This window comes from Leuresthes tenuis, unplaced genomic scaffold (genome assembly GCF_036924035.1).
Source record: "Leuresthes tenuis unplaced genomic scaffold, fLeuTen1.0.hap1 SCAF_3, whole genome shotgun sequence".
Classification (NCBI taxonomy): domain Eukaryota; kingdom Metazoa; phylum Chordata; class Actinopteri; order Atheriniformes; family Atherinopsidae; genus Leuresthes; species Leuresthes tenuis.
This window is the reverse complement of record NW_027325357.1, coordinates 6,639,779-6,664,367: the sequence shown is the minus strand read 5'-3', so window position 1 is coordinate 6,664,367 and position 24,589 is coordinate 6,639,779. Positions and strand designations below refer to the sequence as shown.

The 24,589-nt window shown below is 37.9% G+C and overlaps 1 protein-coding gene across 6 annotated transcripts in view; it reads left to right on the top strand.

Moving 5' to 3' along the window:
- The first annotated feature begins 1,286 nt into the window (after positions 1-1,286).
- Positions 1,287-24,589, top strand: part of LOC140303001 (dedicator of cytokinesis protein 3-like) — a 172,608-nt gene continuing 149,305 nt past the window's right edge. For all 6 annotated transcript variants that reach the window (XM_072381560.1, XM_072381559.1, XM_072381562.1 and 3 more), the window contains exon 1: positions 1,287-2,029. In XM_072381560.1, the coding sequence (XP_072237661.1) occupies positions 1,993-2,029 (37 nt within the window). In that variant the 5' untranslated portion in view covers positions 1,287-1,992. The remainder of the gene's footprint in view (positions 2,030-24,589) is intronic.

The window sequence follows — 24,589 nt, the reverse complement described above, 5'->3', positions numbered from 1 at the left end:
ACTCACAGGTAAACTTTAACCTCTACTAATTATCAGCAGGTGATCCATCAGTCCATTGCCACCTTTTTTTTTTTTATTTATTTTTTTAATCAAATTAGAATCCTGTTTATATGTTAAGATGATACAAGTCAGGTAAGTCAAACCTCAATTGTGCTTTCCATTAGAAATATCAGGATATATCTCCCTTTATGACCTCAGTGCATTATCCTGTTGGAAGTAGCCATCAGAAGATGTACACTATGTCACAAAGCTCATATCATCTCAAACTGGTTTCTTGAACATGACAATGAGTTCACTGTAAGTTCAATGCTCCCCACAGTCACCAGATCTCAATCTAATAGAGCACCTTTGGAATCTGGTGAATGTGCAGCCAACAAATCTGCAGCAACCGTGTGATGCTTTAAGGTAGTTCTAAAGGCAAAAGAGAGTCCAACCTTTTACTAGAAAGGTGTACCTAATAATGTGGCCAGTGAGTGTATAAGGGATTTACGCTGACTGCTTTGGCATAACCATAGGCTACAAAGTAGGAAGTGGCCCAAGTTAAATTAGCTGAGTCCTTATATTCCATTAGTCAGTAGAGGCCTATACTCATCTTCTCCAGAGACAGCAGGAAGTAGAAAATTAGCTCTTTTTTTGTTATCTTCAAAGTATTTGTTTTAATCTTTTATAATAATCAGTCTTTTCCTGGAGATCACCATGGTTACAACATTATTCAGCGAAGCAGTGCGAGTTTGTTTTAATAAGATAATAATGCGCCATGAAAAAAAGTTGTTGTACTACTCAAAAGTGTCCACCAGGTGGCACAATACAACAAGTCTTTATGGAACTTTTCATTGAACACCAAAATGTAGATGCATGTAAATATGCCTCTGTTAGTGGGACACTGGAAATCACTCTTTCTAACAAAATTAAATCAATTATGTCACTGTGGTGTCATGTCATGGTTCATGAATCACGTGAGGTTATCATAAATGTTTGAGCCTGCGGAGCTACATTATTTCCTTTTGCATCATGGTTCTTGTTATATGTTAAATCTGATTAAATATGTTTGTCGAGCATGAAAATCTCCCAAAGTACGTTAATATTTCCTGCGTCAGTGTGAACGCCCCTCGCACATACATGTTGAAGGCTCACCCTATGTGACAATTTTGTTCTTGCGTCATGTCACTGGTGAAAACCTTTAATGATCGGGTGGCGCAGACACTACTCGCCCAGTCAAACATTACTATCTCCCTTCCTTGACCGTGTAACCTCTTCCATCCTGATCCTCTTAAACTGATGCAGGCTTCCACGCTGCTGCGCACGACTCCCCGCTCGTTTCAGACTTGCACCAAACGCAGACGGGACTGTCTCTTTCTCCTTATCTGCTCAGGACGGGTTTTGCTGTTGCTACTTTGAAACGCATTGATGCACTCAGCCTAACTAGGATAATAACAAATGAAAAAAAGATGGACAAGAGATCCTGTACTGATTCCTGCAAGGCAAGAGTCGAGGCTTTGAAAAAACTTGGCTGAAAACACGATACATGTTGGGGGTTTTTTTTCGTTTTTTTTTTTTGGAGTATGTCGCGGTCTAAATAAATGAAAAAGAGTAGCCCTCAGCTTGACTAATAGTATTCCCGCCCCTGTGGAAGTATTCCTATGTCGCCTCAAATCTCGGTGACGCCTGTTCAGCAGATTTCCTCGGAGGTTTGCCCCAGCAGAGCGCAGTAGACCAGCAGAGATGGACAAACATATTGCGCCATGCGTCACCCCAACCTGACGAGATAAAACGTCGTATCTTCAGCTCATCATTTAAAAAAATCAACTGTTTTCTCCGTCGACATCTAAAGACACTAGTTTTTTTGCCTCCCACCATCCAGAGTTAAACTTTTCTCCCCGGCTGTCCTCTTCTCTCTGTCCCACTCTATGGGTGATATCTCGGTGGGATTTCCATGAAGCGACGCATCGGGTGAATATACTTTGTAGGGAATTTCTGCTTCTGCGGGGCATCATGTGGACGCCGACAGAGGACGAAAAAATCGGTGTTGGTGAGTGAGAACAGTGATATTTATCTGTTTATGTACCGCTGCGTGCCCTAGAGCCAAAGATGGACCGTGACTCTGACGAGGGTGTCATGCTGAGTTGACCAATGCAAATCTTTTTCTTCGCATTATTCTTAGCACAAAATAACTGCTGTCGCTGAGATGCTTTCAACTGCCTCTGCAACACGGATGACTTGATGTTGAATGGTGATGTGAACAGAAAACCTCGAGTTCTAAAGTGATGTCAGTGAACTGCGTGGATAGGTTATTGTATTTCCACTATATTTGATGTTTCTGAGCACTATCCACAGTATTCTATAATATATTGCTAGTTATATGGTAACAGAGTTAACTGAAAATTGATTTACTGACCATAGTTTCTGATATCTTGTGTTGTCTGTATCAGCATTTTCAGTGTGATATGTTTATGGTCTGTGGTACTTGTCCTCTTATATGCGTGGACCATGAAAGTCTTATAGCACAGTGAGCTGTCAACCATAACTGAAGCACGATATGACAAAGACCAATTTGTTGAAGTAAGGGACTGTGATGTCTTAAGTATACACTTGATTATGTCTGAATATAGAAACTGTAACCATGGTAAGGGGTCAGATGGGTTAAATGGATGCAACAAGGGGAAGCAGGATGCTGTGTTAATGGGCAGTACAGAGTACAGCAGGGCAACGGTGATTTATCAGCTGGACTTGAAAAGCATTGTAATGACAATGAATGTTTTCAGAGGAGAGTTGGTGGTTTAGGGGCCAAAAATACACAATTCAATTATTTTGTGACTCCATTTATTATGCACTCCACCCCCTTTACATCTATTACTGCACCTAATCCTTTGAAGCTGTCACTGCTCCACACCTCTTGGCTGACTTCTTACTCAGCTTTTTTCTTTTGTATTGTATTCTACCTTTGACTCAATACTTCCTTCAAATATTTGGTAGTTGCACATGCAACAGGTTATCTTGTTAATAATGTTTTAGTTAAAGTTCAGCCATATTAACTTCTTTTTCAAGTCAACACCCCCTTTAGTAGGTTTACCATAGACATTGTGTGGAATTACTATATTATAGGGAAATGATCATATAGGGTAATAAAACATAGTTGTGGCTTACAACTTCTGACATTTAATTCATGGATCCTGACAGGTGTATCTGCCATCATGAAAACATTTCCTGTGCAATCATCTTAGCCTGGGCTGCCAGTTGATTTTCTGCCATAGTCAATCATGCCATATCTAAAGTTTACTAATCATGTTGCTGTTGGAATGCTTATAAGGCTGTCTACACTGTTCTGAATTCTTTGACGAGCACAGTATTGCTTCCTACATTGCAGCTACACCCTTAAGTATGATTCAGCTCTGGGTCATGTTGAGTCAGCTCTTCAGGAAATCACTACAGTCCTTCAGATGGTGATGCATCTGTCAGCTTCTTGACTCTTTAATTGGTTTGATACCCAGAGAAGAGGACTACATGATAATGTTCAATCTTCACCACTGCTGTTTTAATAACTCCGAGATTTTGAGCATCTAATGGAAAAATTGCTTCCTTGAATCATTAAACATTTCCTCATTAAATGGGTCTGACCTCCCATGCAGCTAAAAATGGTGTGAAAATCAATTTAAAATTGCACAATACAACAAAATTAGCATAAGTGTTTGACATGAGGTGCCAGCCTCTTCCCGCCCCGAATGTTCAGCGCTATCGACTGACTGCTGCCTGGGCCTTCCAAGTGACCGATTAGGCGAAACTCTACACCAATATTCTGCAGTGGGAGGGAGTGGGACTCTGCTGACAGAAAGTCAATGTGGGGAATCATGACTCTGGCACTTTGTTAATTGGAATGAGACATTTTCTGAATTTGAATGAGAAGCTTTCTCTTTTTATTCTATTTATTTATTCCTTGCTGTCCAACTATGTTTGCTTGATTTACTCCCCTAACATCATAATTGGAATTGCATTGCAGTTTAAAATGTTTCACAGTACAAAATTACAGCAGACATGATACAAGGACACCAGCAGCATAATCTAACAATGTAGTAGTATGGGAAGGCATCTATAAATACTGCTTCTCTATCACACTGAACATTAAGAGATCACACAAGGCATCACATTTTTCTCTCACAAATGTGAAAATCAATCATCAATGTAGATCCTGTTAATAACTAGTTATTAACACTCTATTAGGAGAATTAAAGAGTTATTAGAATAATAGAAAAAACAAAGATACCTCAGTTTTTCTTTAAACTCAATCAATTTTTGATTTGATTCTGTAAAACCTAAACTTTATAGTATTTTTCTGTGTAGACTGTATCAGGTTTGTCTCCACCCAGTGTGTGCTGCACATCATATGCAAATTATTACTGCAAAAAAAAAAACTTTTTCTCCAGAATGACGGTAAATTATATTTGGCATATCAAAGTCAAGTAGCAACTGAACAGGTACAAGCAAAAGATGAAAGGCAGCAGGAATTGATTACTCCCCCATTTAATTCAGGGATGGAAGGTCAAGAAAATCTTTAAAAAAAACCAGTCATCCTTTGGAACTGAACAGTAGTGCATCCCATCAGTGTTTTCTTGCAAAGGTGTTCCGTGGCTTTTGCTAATCCAACTATTTGTAATTTTGCTGGATAAAGCTTTGCATACCAAGGCAGGGAGAGTGGTAACTCATAGAGGCTTTCCAATAGGGTTGGGATGACCAGTGCCTGGTTGTAGAAAACAGCTATTCAGCTGAATGAATGCAGCTTTGTGGTGCTCATAGAGGTTCCTGAATGCAGCTTCACCTCCCCCAGGGCTGCGCTGCACAACACTCAGTTCTCACACTCACACAGAACACACACAGATGGACAAATCTGTGACATCCCAGGCATACTTGTTATGAAATGCACCTGCTAAAGGGATTAACTTTTATCAGCCACTGTAGGTCTTTTTTTATTTTTAAATCAAATTTGTCATACAAGTTGCAAAGTCCAACAACATTAGGAATTGCAACTAGACTGAAATTGGAGGTTTTTTTGTTTTTTTTGTGTCCCTTTCCAGAGTCCATGGCTTCAAAAAAAAACTCGTCTGACTAAAAATATACACACACACACACACACACACACACACACTAGTGTTGAGGACTTTAACCCTTTGACCCAAGACACCCAACTGTCATGATCCTGTGCACCTGTGGCCAACCGTGATTTTCATCCATCTACAGTCTAACTAAGATGGATGTCTTGACTGTAGGAGGAAACTCAAGCGTCAGAGAACACCCGCACAGGGTGTTCTGATGCAAACTGCACACAGTAAGCCTATCGGCAGGTTGTATCCCAGAAACTTCTCACTGTGAGACAACAGTACCAACCACTGCACACTGTGCTGCCACATGAAAAGACATGCCAAAAAAACATTGCCAGAACTGGGTCACACTGACAGTAATTTAAGTGTAAATGATGTTCTTCTGAAATCCAGAGCTGCACCTTTTTTATTCTGTCAGTTTTCACGTTGACCTATTTATTTTGGACCAGCTGTTGTTGCCATGTTCATCTGTCACTCCAGGAGGAGAGACGAGGTATGACATCTTGATCAAAGTGAAAAAAAAAAAAAAAAAAAAGCTTGTTTCTGGATGCAGGAATAACACCTCTTTAACTTCTGAGAAAATAAATCTTTAACCATTTTTAAAGAGATGACTTTTCATGTCATAACTTAAAACTAAAATTAGATTATTAAAAAAAAAAATAAAATGGGTCCTGACTTGATGTATTGGTGGGCTTGATCTGTTTAAATCCAAACTATTACGGACTGTTTTCATATTTACATATATTCATTTTCTGATAGAAAAAGTAGCTTGTATATTATGCTGTCCCATGAAAGCAAACCATGTCATGTTGTTTTGTGCCTTTCTTTTTCGTTTTTAAATTCTTGTTCGTGCTGATGCTTACTGCGGCCGCCTAAAGTTTTATGTCAGAGTATGTATCTGTAACTATGCTCTACCTCTGTTCTTTCATTACTCTTTCACTAAAATGCCCACTTTGCCTGTGGAAAGTGACAGCAGAACAAGTTAACTGCCTTTGCACCCGCTCCATGCTCACTCCGCCTTTCCCTCCTCTTTTCCTCAGGGTATTAGTGTTGCCTTCTAATCACATCTCAAAGCAGGGAATTAACAACCACACATCACACAGAATCTCTTTACTAAATTAGTCCTTTTTTGTTCTGAAGGCTTGTGTGTTGTATTATACTCCCTTTGCCGAGGTGGGAAACAAGCAATCATTCTCTTTCATTCTTGTTCTTTCCCTACTCTGGAAAGCCCAAGTAACTCTCACAGATACTGTTCAAGCCTGATTGTTAGGACTCTGTGCTGTAATGGCTACATTACAGTGAAAATAGCAGCCATTGAAATGTACCAAACGACTCTAAAGTGGGAGGGGGGCAGGAGGGACTGCGTTCAGCTGTACTCTGTTTCTAACCAATCCATCCATTTTCTGAACTTTGTCCAATACAGGTCTCACAGCTTTTCTAAAATATTTGGGGCACTGTGTAAAATGTAAAGGGAAACAGAATGTGACAATACCCGTTTAACTGAAATCTATACACTCATTTTAGGTCAGCAACATACTTCTAAAATATTTTAAATTTATAAAAGCTGAATTAAAAAAAAAAGTTTTGGATATTTATTTATTTTGCTTTTGTACTTTTTAAAGTTAATGTTAAAAATCACTCAAAATCACATTAATTGAGAATCAGCCAAATCTTATGAAGACCCAACTTTTTTTTTTTAGGGTTTATCTTGATTAATAGGATTATCTCTTGCATTGGTCTGCCATTTTGTGTCCATCTACAGCTGTTGAAGCATAACAGAGTGAGCCCACATCTGCTTAATCACTGATATGTACTGGCAGTGAACTTTGAAATTATTAAACAAGAAGCTACATGCCCAACATTTTGTCTGTAACGGATAATTTCCTCATACATGTCATTTTTACATTGTGAATGTGTCTTTTCTCTTTGTGCTGAGCTTAACATTTACTTTATAGTTGTTCTCTGTCTGACTTTCTTTTTTTTTTTCTCTGTACGCTTTGCTGGTTTTTCTCTGGTACACTGATCCTCTTCCATTTGTCCACAGTTGATGTTACTGTTCATACCAATCTAATCGGATCCCCTGCCCTGCAAAGTTTTAACCTTCCGTGAATCTATGGCTGTTTCACACTTGAGTTTATCGAGTGATATGATAACTGATAACTGGTCCATGAAACGATGCATGCAGGCACGCTGACTTTGGTATATATTTGCAAAAACTGTCATTTCTATGATTAAAATGACCTCCTGTGACGTTCAGTTGAGCGTTTAGAGATTTGTAGTCTGCATGCACTCCTCTCAGTTCAACAGACCCAGTGTAGAGAAAGGGAGATTATGATGGAGAGGAGTTTTGACAAAATTCTCCCTCTCTTACCTGCATGTAGATTGCTCAGCACCATCCTTCTGAATAGGGTTGAGTTTTAAGTAATTTGCCCCAGTAGACCACAGCATAGAAATGGTGTAGAACTACCACTTGCAAGGTTAAGGTTATGGCAGTAGTAGTGACAGGAAGGAGATGGATTATGTTGGAAATAGAGAAAATGAGTATTATCTTTTATGGAAAGGAGTTGATACCTTTAAAAACAGCTAGCACTTTATTTTCCCATTCTTCTGTAGTTTTACTGGTAAGCTTGCAATGTGGCTCTATACTGGATATTGTAGTGGTATGACTGCCACCTTCCATGTGGGAGACCTGAGTTCAAATCCACTGCATGACTCCAGTAGGGGTCCTTAGGCAAGACCCCCTTACCCTACATGCCTACCTGTAAGTCGCTTTGGATGCATAAACATAAACATACTTAAAGAGTTTAGGTCTGGAGTTTTGGAGATGCTGACTGCTGTCCGCGGTGCTGAAACACACCCATTCAATCATTGGGTGCAGGAGAGGATTCCTTTATGTATCCTGGCCTTCACTTTTTTTGTTTTCCCACTGGTGAAACTGAAAGACGAAGTCATGACAAGAATGTTGCAGGGTTTCATATGTAGGAGGGAAGTTCATCACAAACAACTAGCTGCTGTATGTTGGTACAGTATGTGCGTCAGATGGTTACTAACTCTGCACTTATTAACTGCCAACAGATTATAGTGTATGATTTACAGCATGGGGGCCAAAATTAAAACTGAAAAAAAAGAGGCTGCACTGCTTTTGGAAACTTTTACGCATAGTAACAGTAGGGCAGGAAGCCAAAGGAGGGAAGCTCCACAGGATTATGTGCAAAGCAACAGGACTTTAGAGCCTAATGCCCCTTAGTGATGGATGACAATGTCCATTTAATTGCTTTTCTTCATGATGGTAACATTATTTACATATTTGTGGAATATTGCAAAACATCTGGTTGATCTAAAAAGTCCCTACTCATGTGTAAGTGTCACTGTGTACAAGCAAGAGAGTATCTGTTTCTGTGTTAAACTTCTGGATTGGGTGTGTTTGTTTTACATGTTTCTGGATGTATTGCTGCCTTATGCATATATAACATTTGTGTGGCTGATGGTGATGTGTAAATTAAGTTTTACTACACATCTTTGAGCATATTGGTTTAGCATAACTGTACATGTCATGGCCCAAGCTTTGAGATTAGAAACCCACCAAAGACTCAGTAGCCCCCCCGCCCCTTTTTTTTCTTTTCCTTTGTTGAACTCTCCTCTTAGGTTCTCTTTACTTTAATATCCATCTCTGTCACAGTTATGTTGCCTCTCTGCCTCTTTCCCTGCTCCTCAGTCTGCTGCTTCCATCTGTAACTCCTGTTTTTATTTGCCTTTATCTTAAATCTGAAAATCTCCTGAAACATTCATGTGACCCTTTTTTTCCCTTCCTGAAATAACTTGGGCTCATCTTGTCAATCTTTGTTAATTTTTTCCTGCCTTTTCTATCACCTCCTGTAGATCTGGTTATCAGGAAAGTGGTTCTTAGCACAGGCTTGTCATCTGCTTTATATGCGCAGAGCATAGATTTGTTTATATGAGAGTAAGTAAAAGTTGTACTGTGTGGTTCACATGTCAGGGAAACTTTCCTCTCCCTCTGGTGTGGGTGTGGGCTCCATCTCTTACTGGCCTTCAGCCAGTGGGTGTATGCGTGAGTGTATGCGCGTCAGTATTCGTGTGTCTCAAGGGTCTTAAACACAGCAGCATTCTAGAGGAGAGTTCCGTCGTTGTTATGGTTACACTCTGTTTCAGCGGACACCCTGGCAAGACTGGTTCTATAATCGCCATAACAACGGTCCAACTTCCTAGCTTCCTTTCAGAAGAGGGAGGCGGATCAGAAACAGCCCAATCACTGAAAACACAAACATATTGATTTCATATCACCAGTTAGTCCATGAATTAATTCCTGACATTTGCTAAACAATTCAGCCATATCAAGCATAGTGGTGAAAAACGGTATGATCATATTCAGAAATAGTGTTCCAAAAATAATTTCATAGACAAAAGGATCAAGGTTATGATCAGGTTTCCTTTTACTGTATTTGTGCTTCAAAGCTTCTTATGTCATTACACAAGAAAGGTGGGAAAACACTTATTCTAGTTTTTAATGTGTAGTAGATGTGTTTACAGGATGCTGGTTTTTCTACACAAATAGTGAAATGAGACAGGCCAGTAACCATTGTCAAATGAGCAAAACTGGCAGAAATTCCATTAACAACATAACCATGATCCCTGATTTATCACTGTTCAGAAAAATCAAATGCACGAACTGAGTTAAGTTCTTTTAAAAGTACCACACCAGCCGGGCAAGAGGAGTTGGTCAAATCTAAATCTAGGTTTAAAGCAGCATAGATTTTATTTGTAGAAACAATTCATACAAATGGTGTCAAAGTTTCATATTGTCCATTCAGAACAATCACAAAGTGAACTGTGCCACATGAGTACATATAAAGTAAAAAAAAGAGACGGATAGATAGGATTTTGCACTGTGAGACGTGTGCATGTGAACATGTTGGCAAGTTATCTTTCATTTTAAGTGAATCATTTGCTTGAACCTTTGTTGAAACAGGCAAGCTGTGTTGAGATTCTTCTGATGTCACCAGAAGTGAGAATCAGTGGATTTATTTATGAACGAATGATGGCGAAATAATGGAGGACAAACTTTACATAGCGGCCTGATCCATACCATAACCCTAATTATACATAGAAGAGAATTAGCACAGACGAATGATGTATTAAAAAGCACAGAGGGATTAGTCTGAAAGTTTTAAAAGAAATTAATAATAATTTATTAATCATAATTTCAAACAGTTTAACATCGATTCAAAGGGACCTTATCCATCTGTATTTTGAGTGGACATGCAAATGAGTGGAGAGATGAGAGAGACCAGGGAAGATTAGATGAAGCTACTGGGGATAAACTGCAGGTTGGTTGGTGTGACAGGTTTGTGTTTGCAGATTATTTGCGATGCAAGTCGTGCACAGCAATCAGTAACCGTGCATACGGGGATATCTAAAATCAGAAATAATTGTGATAGCCTGTTTAAAATGGCAAAAGCAATAAAATGTGTGTGGAAATGGGAGGTGATCAGTGGTGTACTGGGGTAAATTTGATGTGATGTTAGACAACACATTAAAACTCATGTTGCTTGAAAATAGCATCACCTCACATCCTACTTTATTGTTTGCTTCTTGCATAAATACTAATTCAACACCAACATAATTGTCCCTCCTGATGCCCTAAACTCCTGATTCTTCTTGGGGGTATTCATCCTTTTTCTTGGAAACACTATGGAAATACTGACTATGAACAGATCCCTCAAGCTTAGCAAATGCTCGTCACACAGTTAAGTGCTCAGAAGAAAGCGTCCCGGCCTTGTTATGCTCCTAACTGAAGCAGGTTGGAAATGATTTGCATAAGTGCTCCAAAGATAGATGAGACCATTTCTGGATCACAACAAGTCAATTCTCCGTCAGTATTCTTCTCCCCCTGGCTTTGGTCTCCTCTGACTGTGTAGTTTTTTTTTTAAAAAAGCACTTTTACAAAAGTTGTTTAACTGAAATGGTAAAAGTGACTTAATTTGGTCTGTTCCCTCGTCAAGGGCCGTGTGTTTGAAAGCTAAAGATACTGGTGTCAGATGAATCCTTTGAAACATTTTCCCTTTTTTGTTTGATTTCAGTTTTTAAATCAGCATTCGTGTCTACATTTTTTTTTTCAAGCTTTTCTCCCATCTCATATATCTGTCCCTTAAACATCCCTTTCTAACCTGCCTTAGCTTTTAACTTTATTTCCTTCCTTGTGATTAGAAGTTAGTTGTCAGCTGTTTCAGACATCTCAGAGCATCGTTTCCTGAAATAATACCAGCTCGTCTCTCTATTGATTAGTGCTTTAAAAAGGTCTACAAGTTTAATTGCTCTGCAGTTCTGAAGCTGGTCCAAAGTATGCTCAATAGTCAAACTTTTCACAATGTCGACAAATTCTTTCTCTCCAGGTCTATTGATTACAGATTAAGACAGTACTATTTGGAGAGTGGCTCATTGGACATGTCCAGGACAGGAGAAAAATGACCCTAACCAGAGTGAATTGATTTTCCCATGACAAAGAAATGGTGCTGTAAACATTATTACAAAGCAGTCAGAGACCAAATGGGAAAAGTTACTATTTCTTCATTTGGATTTGTGGCCTCCTGTGTTGAATTCTCTTGTAGTGTGTATGAGCTGGTTCACCAAATACAGAAGGATAATGAGAGAGAATAATGGAAGAGCATGACAGCACATTTTAAAAATGGATAATAAATCACTACCTAAAGTTTAAAAGGAAAAAAATAATTAGATAAACAAATGTTCTCAATATCAAGTCCAATAAAACTTTAATAGTTCTCTATTTAATTCACAACATATCCCCTTTGGACTCATATTGCATGACCCAACTCCTACTGCACACATTTTGTTTTGCCGCCCACCATCTATTCTTTGGCTTTTTCAATAGTGATTCGTGCTTGTCAGTGTCTCCATACACAAAACCAGGGCTATGTTTTAATAAACTTGGACACCAAGGTGAGAGAAACAATTACTGATTCAGGCACAAAGTTAAACGCCTTCTCATTGATTCAACATCTGTATTTATTCCTGTGTTGCTGAGGAAAGATTCTCTGTCTGTATGATTTAATTTTTGTGTTTTTACCCTCTCTGACTCCCTCCCTGCATGGGAGAGGACACAAATGGTTGGTGACACCACAGGCTGGGGGGCAGATGCTATGGTCCAATTATCTGTCTCTTCCTTCATTTCTTTCTGACTCTCCCTCTCCTTTAAGTTCTTTTTTCATTTTTGTATTTTCTCTGCCTCAGTCTCACTCTGTTTACCTTGCTCAGATAAATCTGTATTTTTTTCCTATGTTCCTCCTACCTTCTACCCATCCCTCACTTTGTCTAATGAATATTTCAAATAGAAATGCTATTAATAGAAGGGATTGTTGCTTTGCTCCATCCATCAAGCTCAGCTTTTTCATCTGCACGTTCTTATTTAGTCATTATCAGATTGGGATCGAGTTCCCCGTCACTTTCAGTTATCATCACTTCTTAGAACAAAGCTGTTTTTCTCTGTCTTTCAAGCAAAGTCGAGTCTTACTCTCATTTGTTGTACCAAAGATCAACTTTGATTAAAGTTTTTGTCAAACAGGAAAAGAGCCCTGTCAGTTAGGATTTTATATTCAGCAAGTGATTGAAGAAAGCCATTTTATTATTTTTAGTTAGTTGCAAAGCAGAGCCCATAATTTGGGGAAACCTGTAAATGATGTGATGGTGAAAAGAAGTGTCTCACTTTCATCTGTTTGGCTGATCTAAACTGGTCCAAAAAGCAGCTCTGGATCCATGTGTTTCAAAGGAAAAAAAGAATACAGAGTAGCCAGCTAAAGTAAAGAAGAAAAAATACTCAAAGGAGGAATATACTCTCCTGGAGAAGTTTAAAACCCACAAACTAAAGCCCAAATTTCATGGCCTAAAGGAACATTACAAAGCTACTGTTACAACTGTCATTGCCACTTTCTAAGATGGAAGATCTGAAAATAGGTCCAGAAGTAAACAATAGTTCCAGAGCTAGTAAGAAGATGCCTTGCAAATTATGTGGAAAAAAATATATACTGTATATTCAGCATAGCAAGTGTACGTTGCAGTTGAAAAGAAACTGCTCAACAAGAGTCTGTAAGATGAGCCCAGATAATTCTGTACACAGCAGCACCAACAGTGTCTTACCAGAAGAGTGCAGTTAGTAAGTGACACAAGATGCTCAGACCTCAACCTGAGACCATCAGCCTGCACACTATATAGAGCCTGTGTGGGTGTGAGTGATACAGAAAGATCGACATGTTTCGCTGTCGGCATGCGTGCATTGTTTTGAACTGTCTTGAACCTAAGAATAAAGAAGACAGCAGGACTTAAGTGAGTTGTTGGGTATTTAGCCAGAAACTGTGGTTTATGGAAAACAGTTACAAATTTATTTTTTAATCCAGAAGTGCCTATTTTTTTCTGGGTTACAAAATGTGATATCAGCTTCTCCTCCTATAAAGCATATGCTCATTCACATGCTTGAAGCAGCCAGTACTGTATGTGTAATGTTGTGAACCTTCCAGGCTTTGAGCTCTTTGCACATTCCCCTTAACCCATTGAAGCTTATCCTCCACTGCCTGCTTATTCAGTCATATAAATTGGATGGAGTGTTAAATGCATTTTTGACCATGGATTTTGTTGGGTCCATTCTTCACTTTGTGAATTCAGGTTGTGGGTGTACATTATGTGTTTACTTGTTTATGTACTTGCACAGGGAAAGCAGACATGAGGGCATCCTTGAATGAGTTTTCGAGCAGTTGCCTTGTGTTTGCATATGAGCTGAAGTAGCGTCAGTGTGTGTTTGTTCAGCAGTAAGAAAGAGGGAAAAATTGGACCTCGGAGACATCAATGATGAAATCAAAAGAAACGGCAGCATTTAAAAAAATATTTTTTGTATTATCATGACACAGAACAAAAGATAAATATTATCTTTGATTTCTGGGGGAAACATGCAGCACTGCTGAGGTTTTAAGCGTTTCTCCCTTGACTTTCAGCCTAATTTAAAGGTTAATTAGCAAGTATTACGGCCTAATATCAACTTGTTTATCATGTGTTCCATTTTAGTAGCATCCATTTCAATTAAATGCCCAAACTTCTATCCATCAAACATACCTGTTTACCTTGTACAGGTTCATGGGGTTCTGGAGTCTACTGCTGTACGTATTTGACAAGAGGTTGTAAAAGGGGGTCTTGTATTCCTTTTGATGTGGAAACAAAAAACATGTTTCAACAACTAACTATCATATGACTGATTTAGATATTGTATGGAACTGGTTTTAAAGGCACATCTTTCTTGAAAGGAAATTATATATGATTTTGCCAGTAAATTTAATCGGAGGTTTCCTTGCTTGTAAGGTGCTGTGGTATCACATGTTGGATCAACACCTAAAGAAAACTGAATTATAGTATAGGTGTGTCTTTGGTGTAAAGGTGCACGTTAAACCATAAAGTGCAGAATGAATTACTACCAGAAACTGTTGGTAAAATGTATTTAATGTGGTGATAGTGGATTCTTTTTTTTAAATGAAAAAAAAAGTCTATATCATGGAATTTAAGCTAAATCCCAATCGCTCCCCTTTCTGCCCTAATTTGGTTTGGCAATACCGATCCAGCTTGCAGAGGCAATGTGCCCTTTTTATTTTAGGGATCAGTCAGTAGTTCAACTGGGATTGGGCCTTGGCACCTGTGCCTTGTAGTTGGCTCTGAGATTATACACCATGGTGAAAATGGTGCATTTCCACAAATTTCTTTTCTTTTTTTTTTCTTTAATGGAATAAAAAACACGAAGGAAAAAAACTCTAAATCAGTCTGTTGATTTGAGTTTATTTCTTGACAGCAATACATTTTGGAATTGAAGCAGATGAACAATGAAGCAAAATCACCAATATCAAATGAACACTGTAAAAGTGTTTATATGTGCCTATGAAGACACTCTCCAGAATTAATTTAAGACTCGCGATTTTGCTGTTTTATAGCTATGTAAAGGATTTTGTGTTAAAGTCTTAGTTTGTCCTTTATCCTCAGTAGTTGTTATAGACTTTGGACATGCATGTCTGAGTTTGCTTGAGTGTTTGTGTGTGTATGTGTGACCTGCAGGGTACCTTGCAGACAGCATCTCATTGAATTACTATAATGGACTGGTAATGGGCCTCACTGAGTGGTTGAAGGTTTGATGGGAACTAGGAACACGCCAAAAGGTCAATGAGCTGCTCTGGAGCCAGTACACTTTTCACAGTCTGCCAGTTATATGGGCTTACGGTGGCATTAAGGCTAATGGCTAAAGCTTTACTATGAAAGCGGAGTGTTGGAGTTTTCCATTGGCTGTTTCTCTTTCAACACATTTTTTAGCAATCTACCAATCTACCACAGGACATTTGATTCTGACAATGCTCAATGATTTCATGTGCAGCATCTACTGGTAGAAACACAAGCTATGCATGGATGCCCTTGGAAAATTGGTACTGGTACAGATGGTACTCAAGCCTTTTTCTTAAGTAACTACATTTAAAATACTGTCAAAGAAAAAGTTCCACACAGAAGACATAGTTAGTAAAATTAGTTTTACCACCACTATGTACCAACATTTACTTGAATTTGTTTGGAATAAAACTATTACTTTTTGTTTAATGCCAGAATGCACAGTGCTGTGATCTGGGCTCAAATGTACAAATTGAATGTATAAACACATTATTTTAAAGGTTTTCCAATCTTTTGTAAAAGTTAAAGTTGAACGTTGGTTTTATTTAGAGGCATTAGAAAGATGGTGATCTTCAATGTGCATTTATTTATTAATTAATTTCACTAAAAGTACCATCTTTATCAACCATGTTGGTAAAAGCAGGAGGGCATACAGGGTCCAGCCAGATTTCATATGAGTCTCATCTAGAGAAAAGCAGTCTCCATCTTGTATGTAGGTGACTTGTAATATTAACCTGTAAGATTAACAGTGGGATTGTACATCCCAAATCAATGAGTCAGTTTAATTCATGCTGTGCAAAAGATCCAGTCTCACGTCTTTTCTAGACTTTCTTGTAATATTTTTAAAGAAGTCTTAAGCAGTAGTTCTCCAGTTTTCTTTTTTTCTTTAATTTTAAAAAAACAACCAACCAACAACAGAAAAAAAAGACTTTTACACAGTACTGTACACTGAGGGTGTTTCCACTGATAAAATGCACAGGAGCCAAATGTTTTACACCACACATGAGGAAAAAATTCTTCCAATGTTAAAACATTGAAGGAAACTAATGTAATTGGTGAGTATAAGTAACTGACAACAGCTGTATCCTCTAGATCCTCAAACGCTGATACATGTATCACTCCTGTGTAGCAACAGATGGAGTTATTGCTGTGGTGAGCATATTAAGGAAAGCGTGAATGAGCATGCAGGAGCAGCCTGCAAGATGTGTCAGAATTAACATCTATCAATATGAATTATAAACCATACTTTTTAATTTTTCATTGCAGTGTTCTTCATCTCTCACATTATTAGTTAATTTACTCTTATGCCCCCCCCCCCAAGTCTCATTTGACCTGCACTCTGTCGATTTTTCAGTTTTCCCATCTTCTCTTTCATTCTTTCCTTTTAACTCCTCCTTCCTCTTCCTGTCTAATTCCAGTCGACTGGACATTTCCTGTGACCTGATTAGACTTTCTGGCAGTAATGGGTGGTGTGTATGTGTGTGAATATGGGACTTACTGAGAACTGTAAGTGTATGTCCACACATTCTGCATTAGCATATATTTATATTAATGGGGGTGTTTTTAAGTAGTCTTGGATGTGTTTCTGCAGCTGCATTTCTGAAGATTAACACAAATAATTTCTTTACCATTGTGAGGCTGATCCACTCCATAACACTTTTACACTCTTCAACAAGGTAACTTTTTTTTTTTTAATTTAGAAAGCTGCTAAATTCATGAGGGCTTCCATAGATTTAATATTGCACACTTAACCCTTGTAACCTTTGTGCTCTCTGCTTCATACACATTTTTATCATGTCTGTATTTATACTGCACAATATCCAGAAAGAGACATTTATGTATAAAATCAGTGCACATTAGTATTTTTAAAGTGAAGATTAATGATATTAAACACATTCTGTTTTGGTCTCTTGAGGAGTTTAGTTCGTAACCTTCTACTTGACCAACAACAGAGTTTAGATTTAGATTATTAAAAGTTTTGAGCATGTGCTTCAAAATGGACATTGGTTGCAGGGTGATGCAGAAATCTTTCATGCAGATGGTGACGGGTTCTGATTCTCAAGCAGCTAATTAAGAAGCTCAGTTCCCTTCAGGGCCAAGTGTGGTGCTCGTTATGGAACCTCTTACCTTCTTTTGGACTGGTTATAGCAATACATGCTTCACCTCCTACCATTACATCAATAGCTCTTTATTACATGTCCTTTTTTCTCTCTCTTAGGGATCACATTTAGTCTTGAAACGCTTTTAAACAAAGTGGCAGTTTGACTCAAGTTAATAACACCAGAGAGGATTATCATAGCAATCCTTCAGGATCTGATGATTTAGCAGCTTAGAAATGCAGCCATTAAGGATTCTATTTTGATGATTATCACAGTTACTTTTACAGTAGTGTTTTAATGGAGTTATTTATTTTTTCTTCATTTTTTAAAAATGTAATTGTAAAATCACATCGCAGTATATACGATACAACAGTACTGCACTGCTTTCTATTATTCTGACAGCAAGTGAACATGTACTGTAGGTGTGATGTCTTAATGAGCACCATGGAAATATTTAACCATTACTTTTAATGCTGCACATACCTGAACTGCTTCAGTCACTTTAAAAGATGGTACAGGCGTGCACATGAGTTAATTGATGTTCCACGCTTTGATAGCACCTTCTTTAACCTTTAAATGTGAGGTCTTGCCCAAGGACGCTTTGACACTTTGACATGTGGACTTGCTGGGAATTGAACATCCTACTTTCTGTCTGATTGACAAACACCTTAACCAATGGGCCGTGACTGCCCATATGATATGATTTACGACATAGGGTTTACTTTTTAGAAGTGCACAGACTGCATCATTAAAGAAGTTGAATACAGTGCTGTTCAAACCTTTCCTGTACAGTTTTGACTTGTATTAATAGGTGTAGCACTTGTTTTTTTCCCCAGTGCTTGAATCAAATTAAAACAGGTTTATGCATGTAGAGAAGTGATATTTTCATCTGTCCGTGTAGATTGTCAGTCAGGTCTTGGCAATCCTAAGACTTCTTGGACTGGAATCATGTACCATGTAATAAGACTTATGATAGTACCTGTTGTCTTCTGGTCCACCACTTATTTTGAGCTGCAACCACCGACTGCAGGTATATTTTTACACTACCACAGCACACTTTTTAAAGGCTAAAATGAAGTAATATGGAAACATGACATGTGTCAATATGACATGACTCACACTGTGGCTCTATCCTTCATTGTTGTGGGTATGTCTGCATGAAGAACATTACCAGAAAAGTGACATGTGCCTGAATGACTGAACACTGTTGCTGGAATAGAAATGAAACCATCAATGTTACATGTTCTGTGAATAGAAAATGCTTATGTTTGTGTTGGTCTGCTGCATTTGTGGGCTTTGCAGGTCATTTGAAATTAATTTCACCTGAGCAGTGAACTCCTGTACTCACATTTGGCACAGTTGCAGAAATCATAGACGAATACAAAGAGCTTGAGGTCAGAAAATAGAAATTGTTGACTGCATGTGAAATTTACTATATTCCTCTGAGGTGTCGGAACAGAAACCCTTTTCTTTTCTTTTTTTTAGCATTAATCCCCTCTTCTCTTTATAGAAGGATCATCTTCCTAAACTGCTTTCAGTGTAAGTTGTGAATGAAAACATGTTTACTGCAGTGTCTTTTAATACAATTAAAGTATTACTTTCTTTACTTCCTTTTGGCTCTGCTTCTGTCTCTAAATGCTTGATTTTCTTTACCAACCAATATTTTTCAGAAAGTGGAATGCAGCACACAATGCACATTATGTAATTAAATTGAATGTCTGTAAATCCTGTAAATGCAAAAAACTGTACTAGTTTATTAGACTACTAGCCATTTTGTGAGAGTTTCTCAGTCCCCTGTGTGAGTGCAGTGGGAAATGCTATGATTAACAAACACCATCATTAGATAACTACCACAAATCAGCTGTGGCTGTTACTAATTGATTTGACACATTGATTCCTCAACCTGGGGTTAGAAAAAGCCAAAAAACACTTTGTAGAAATAAATCCACTTGACTGGGTAAAAAAGCTGCAGCTAAATTGGGATAGATGTTGAGTTATTTTCCATGTGTCCTCCAAATTGTGTTGGAACATTGTATTGACATCGCAGAACTCAAAAATCATATTTTAAGAAGACAAGAAAGATAATTGGAGAATTTCGGCTTACCTCCAAAATTCAGTTTATAATTTGAGATAAATGTTGCTAAATGTAAGTAAAATATACAAATTGGAAAAGTTGATATGCTACCACCATTTATTTAGTCCATGAAAATGACATCAGAGTTTTCAAGTCAGTGCATCTTAGTGCAATTAGTTGAAAATTTGACTGGATGACAACCTTACCAATTAAGAAATGTTAAAAATATGTTAGGAAGCCCAACAGAGAGCATCAGTTCCTCTCCCTCTGATTTTATGTTCTCATTAAGAACCTCGCAGCACATTTCACCAGAACTATTTTCTTTTTTCATTTTCATCTATGCTTAATTGTGACATTCAATAAAAAGCTGCCTGAATATAGCCTGTTCTGTTTTTAGGACATGCTATTGCCCGGCATCAAATGCACGCCTCATTCATGCTGACGTTACACACAGTCACACACGACCACCACATTTATACAAAAGTTCCCCTAGTCCCTTAGTCTCAGGCACACGCTTTGTGAGTTTTTTTTTTTTTTTTTTTTAAGGCTTGCGTGACCGTTTGAAGTGTACACAACACTGTGTTTTCATTCGGTAGACAGGCGAGTTGCTGTATGCAGCTGCCTCACTGCAGGCTGGATGCTCTGCTTAACTTTGTTCAGCCACAATGTGTGTGTGTGTGTGTGTGTGTGTGTGTGTGTGTGTGTGTGTGTGTGCGTGCGTGTGCTTGCGTGTGCTTGCGTGTGAAAGAATTATGTGGGCAGGTTTATCACAGTGTTGTGCCATAGTGTGTATAAATCTTTTTTTAATATATATTATACACATAGGATTACAGTATTATCATATATACCCTGTGTTTATTAATTTGCTACAATAACCATAAAGTACTAAAAGACCTAAACTTATGTTATAAGACATCTGTGCTTGTTCATAAACTTCAGGTATACAGACTTATATTTTTCAGACCAAGGCTTTCATAGCACTTAAATACTTTGAAGTGATACAAATACAATAATTTGTATGACACAAATTTAATTTTAGGTAGTAACTTTAAGGAGGTTTTAATGAATTGAGACACCTTGAGCCCCAAAACCTTTATAAATTGTCCACTGTTTCTCAGGGCAGCAAGATTTGATCTGACTCTTCTCAGGTGTTCAGCTCTTAGCTTCTATTAATGAACTCTGAAGGGAGTACTCGGGTCATTTGTGATAGCGTAGCTGTTATAGACATTCTTTCATCCTTCTGTCCTACTCATCATTCAGCATCAGCTGCAGGACAGAGAGGACCGCAACCTATATTTTTTAACAAAACTAGTTATTTAATGTGGGTGGGGTTACTGTTTGTAACTTATAAACTGTGATGTAGAGTATCATGGATGCAGGCTCTTGAATATGTGAGACTTTTCCAATATGTGAGGCTGACTATAAGTTTTCTGACTGTTTGACTTCCCTGTAAGATGAACTTTTAGCTAACAGGTATAGAATGTATGCTCACAGTCACAGACTCTTGAAACACTGACAGTCTAGAATGTATGCTCACAGTGTCTATGTTTGTTGCTTGTTATGTTAGTGTTTGCTGTTAGCGATATCTCTATCATGCCTGATATCTGATATCAATTGCACTTTATGTTCTAGTGTGTTGTAAATCTCAATACAGTTATATCTTAGGTGTATGTCAAATTTTAACTCGTGCACATTTGGAGTTAGATAAACGAAATTTCTGTCTGCTTGCAATGTACTGTTGTAAGCTTGATTGACAATAAAGTTCGCTTTGACTTTGAGCTGTGAATCAAATCTATGAATATGAATTCCAGTTGTGTTCATCTTTGTATTAATTATAAAAGACTATTATCTGTCCACATCAGACCAAATTACATTAGTCTTTGACGTCTAAGTCTGAATGAATACAGTCACGTTAACTTTCATGAATGTAAAGCCTCTCTTTGACAAAAGAAAATTATTGAGCAAAAAAATGGTGAGAAGTTGATCTGACACTGAGATCAGTTTGTGTTTCAGGCTGAGGATGAAGAGAATCAGGTGTCATCAGACTTAATGGTGTAACATCTTTAACTTCATCTTCTGTGTCATGTCTTGGCTGAAATTTGAACTTGCTCATGGATTTTTCTGTTATAGTCTTGGCATGACTGAATAGGTCCATACAAAACAATGTTAACAGCTTGACAAAGGAACATTGTTTCATATTCCTTGTTATTAAAAGACTATTACTACGACAGTGTTCTGAATCATAAGGAGGCTTGTGATTTAATAATAAGATAAGATAGTCCTTTATTAGTCCCACAGTGGGGAAATTCATAATCTTGCAGCAACAATGAAAGTAGGATAGACAAAATCGACATAAATACATAATTTTATATTAGTGAATGTTCAGAGATTGTGTTATATTGGTTATTGAAAAATATGATGGATACTGCATTTACTGTGGTTGAGGATGCTTAACAACAGCATACTTCTGAGAAATTGTGATTATATTCACTAACGTACCGTTAAAGTAATTACATTAATGTAATATTAGTGTAGGGATTTTAGCATGGTGCCAGTGAGTCTTCAGACAGGTTAAATGGAAAATATGTTATGCCTTCAAAAAAACCACCTCACTAATATTTATTATACAGTTTGGTTAGATGGACACTGTTCTACCATCAGATGCATTACGTGTAATGGCACTCAGGGCAGGTGGAAGTGGCTCCCATTGTCATTAAAGGACATTATAAAACGTGAACATAAGCATTATCCATAAGCCTTGTCCTCTTTTTGAAGGGCCATGTTCTCGGATAAATGATGAAGAGCTCATCCAAACTGTTAGCTGACTCAACTGTGACCGCTAAGCTGGCAACTCACAATCAATGAGATGTATAACCTGACACCCATCCATTCCCCTAAGAAGCATAACGCAGCTGTGGTGTCTTGTGGGAAGAGGGACAAATGAAAGGTGACATCATTAAGCCGGCCTGACTAAGCTCTTTTCTAGGATGAGACAGTTTGGAAAGATGGCAGACTGTTAAACCTGTAATATGCAACTGGGCACAATGTGTAGATGAAGCATTTGAGCTCCATCTGCATGTTAGGGGAAGCAAATTAAGACAAACACAAGAAAGCTGAGCAGAGACACTTTGTATAATTGATGTCAGACAAAGACGCGTTATGTCACTTTTTCTTCTTCCTCTCTGTGGGATGTGGAAGAACTACAGTATTGTGAAACTATTAACAAATTCAGTATTTATAGTTGAAAAATCACATTTTTAGAATAAATCCTTGAGTGGGACAACAGCAGAAACTTGCATGTCTAATTCAGAGTAAGTCGGAGAGAGCTGTTGACAAGAAGCAGTTGTTTTTATGCTTAGTTTTGTACAAATTGTGTTGGCATGAGACAGCACTTACAAGCAAACCCAAAAGACACAATGACCATACTGTATAACGGCATTCCTTCTTTTCTGACGAATTGGCATGCAGTATTGTGAATTGGCATCTTCACAATACTGCATGCAACATGCAATCACAAAATTACCACATTGGTGAAACGGTAGAAAAAAACAAGCCATTAATGTGCAAACTCTCTCTGTCTCCTAGAAATAATATATTCATACATTTATAAATCACATTGTGGTGCCAAATGTTCACATTGGCTGGATTTTCTGCAGAGTTCTTGTTTGTGTTTTTGTATGAATGAATAGTGTCAGATTTGTTGATGACAGAACGCTTGCAAGGAGCCTGTGGGGGAGCCTGTGGAAGTGACCTTATTGTTAGCATTTACGCTTGTGAACTGTGTGTCTGCATCTGTTTACTGCAGGGTTTTTGCCCATGCTTCAAACAATGGCAATTTAAAGCAAACCTCTTCGGGGAGCTAAATGTTGAATTACAGCTGCTTTTACTGAAAATAGTGCAACACAGAAAATGGGGAAGATGTTAGAGGAAATGAGTATGAGAGTTGAACTGACTTTTTACATGGATTGGAAGAACTTTTAAAATGAATGACTGGTCATTGTGCTGGCATTATGAGCAAACCAGAATACATTACAGCTTGTTACACTTTTAATTTGTTTTCACAAGACACAAAGAATAAAGCTGTGTGTCGTGTAGATGCATTCCAAGTGGACCGACCACTTACTGAGTTTTGCATTGTGACATGTAGTTACAGTACTTGGGAATTACATCTCAGGTCATGGGAGAAACTACGGTCCACGATATGATCTTCTAAAGAAATATACCTATTCAAGATATTTGTTTATAAGATGCTCTAATATAATTGTTTTAATTGCCGAGTAATCTGTGACAAGTAGTTGATTTAGCAGTCTCTCCAGAGAATATATCATCCAGACTCATATTGTTGTTTTCATATTGTTTTCATGTTGTTTATGTATTTAGCAGACGCTTTTATCCAAAGCGACTTACAGATAGGCAGATAGGGTAAGGGGGTCTTGCCTAAGGACCCCATCCAGACTCACTGGAAAGGATGCCTGATTGATGTTGCCTGCTGCCCTTTCATCATAAGACTATCATTGACTCAGACATTGACCAACTCAAAATAAAACATGCCATATCATCATAAACAATCAGTGTAATTGATCATTGTCTGCATTGTTATCTTACATGGATAGAGGAGAGACGAGGGTGAGGAGTTTGGTGCCATTTGCAGGTAGCGTGCAGAAACTTTTTAAAACTTTTCTCGAGTCTCCAGTTGTCAAGGGAAACTGTTTTTCCCGTGACAACTGGAACTGTGAGAAGAAAATGTGCATAGTTGGCAGGCAGGTGGTACACAAAATAACTTTAGTAAATAATTAGTCAATTCTTTTCCTTTCTGTGAGCGTGTGATCACCAGTGTGTTTTGGTGTACGTCGGCAAAGTGTACGCTGGGAGATCTGAATCTGCTGAATCAGCTGACAACAGTTACTGAATAAGAATAAGAACAAAGATCAAAGAAGAATTGATAGATTCACTGATTGTTAGCTGAAAAACTCAATATTTATCGTGCAGAGAATATTTAGCAATTTTTATGTGGTGAAACATTTCTTTTTTTAAAGGTTTCCTCCAGTCAAAAATTTATTTTTTTTGTACATTATGCCTTCTAAAATATATGACCTTCACTAAAC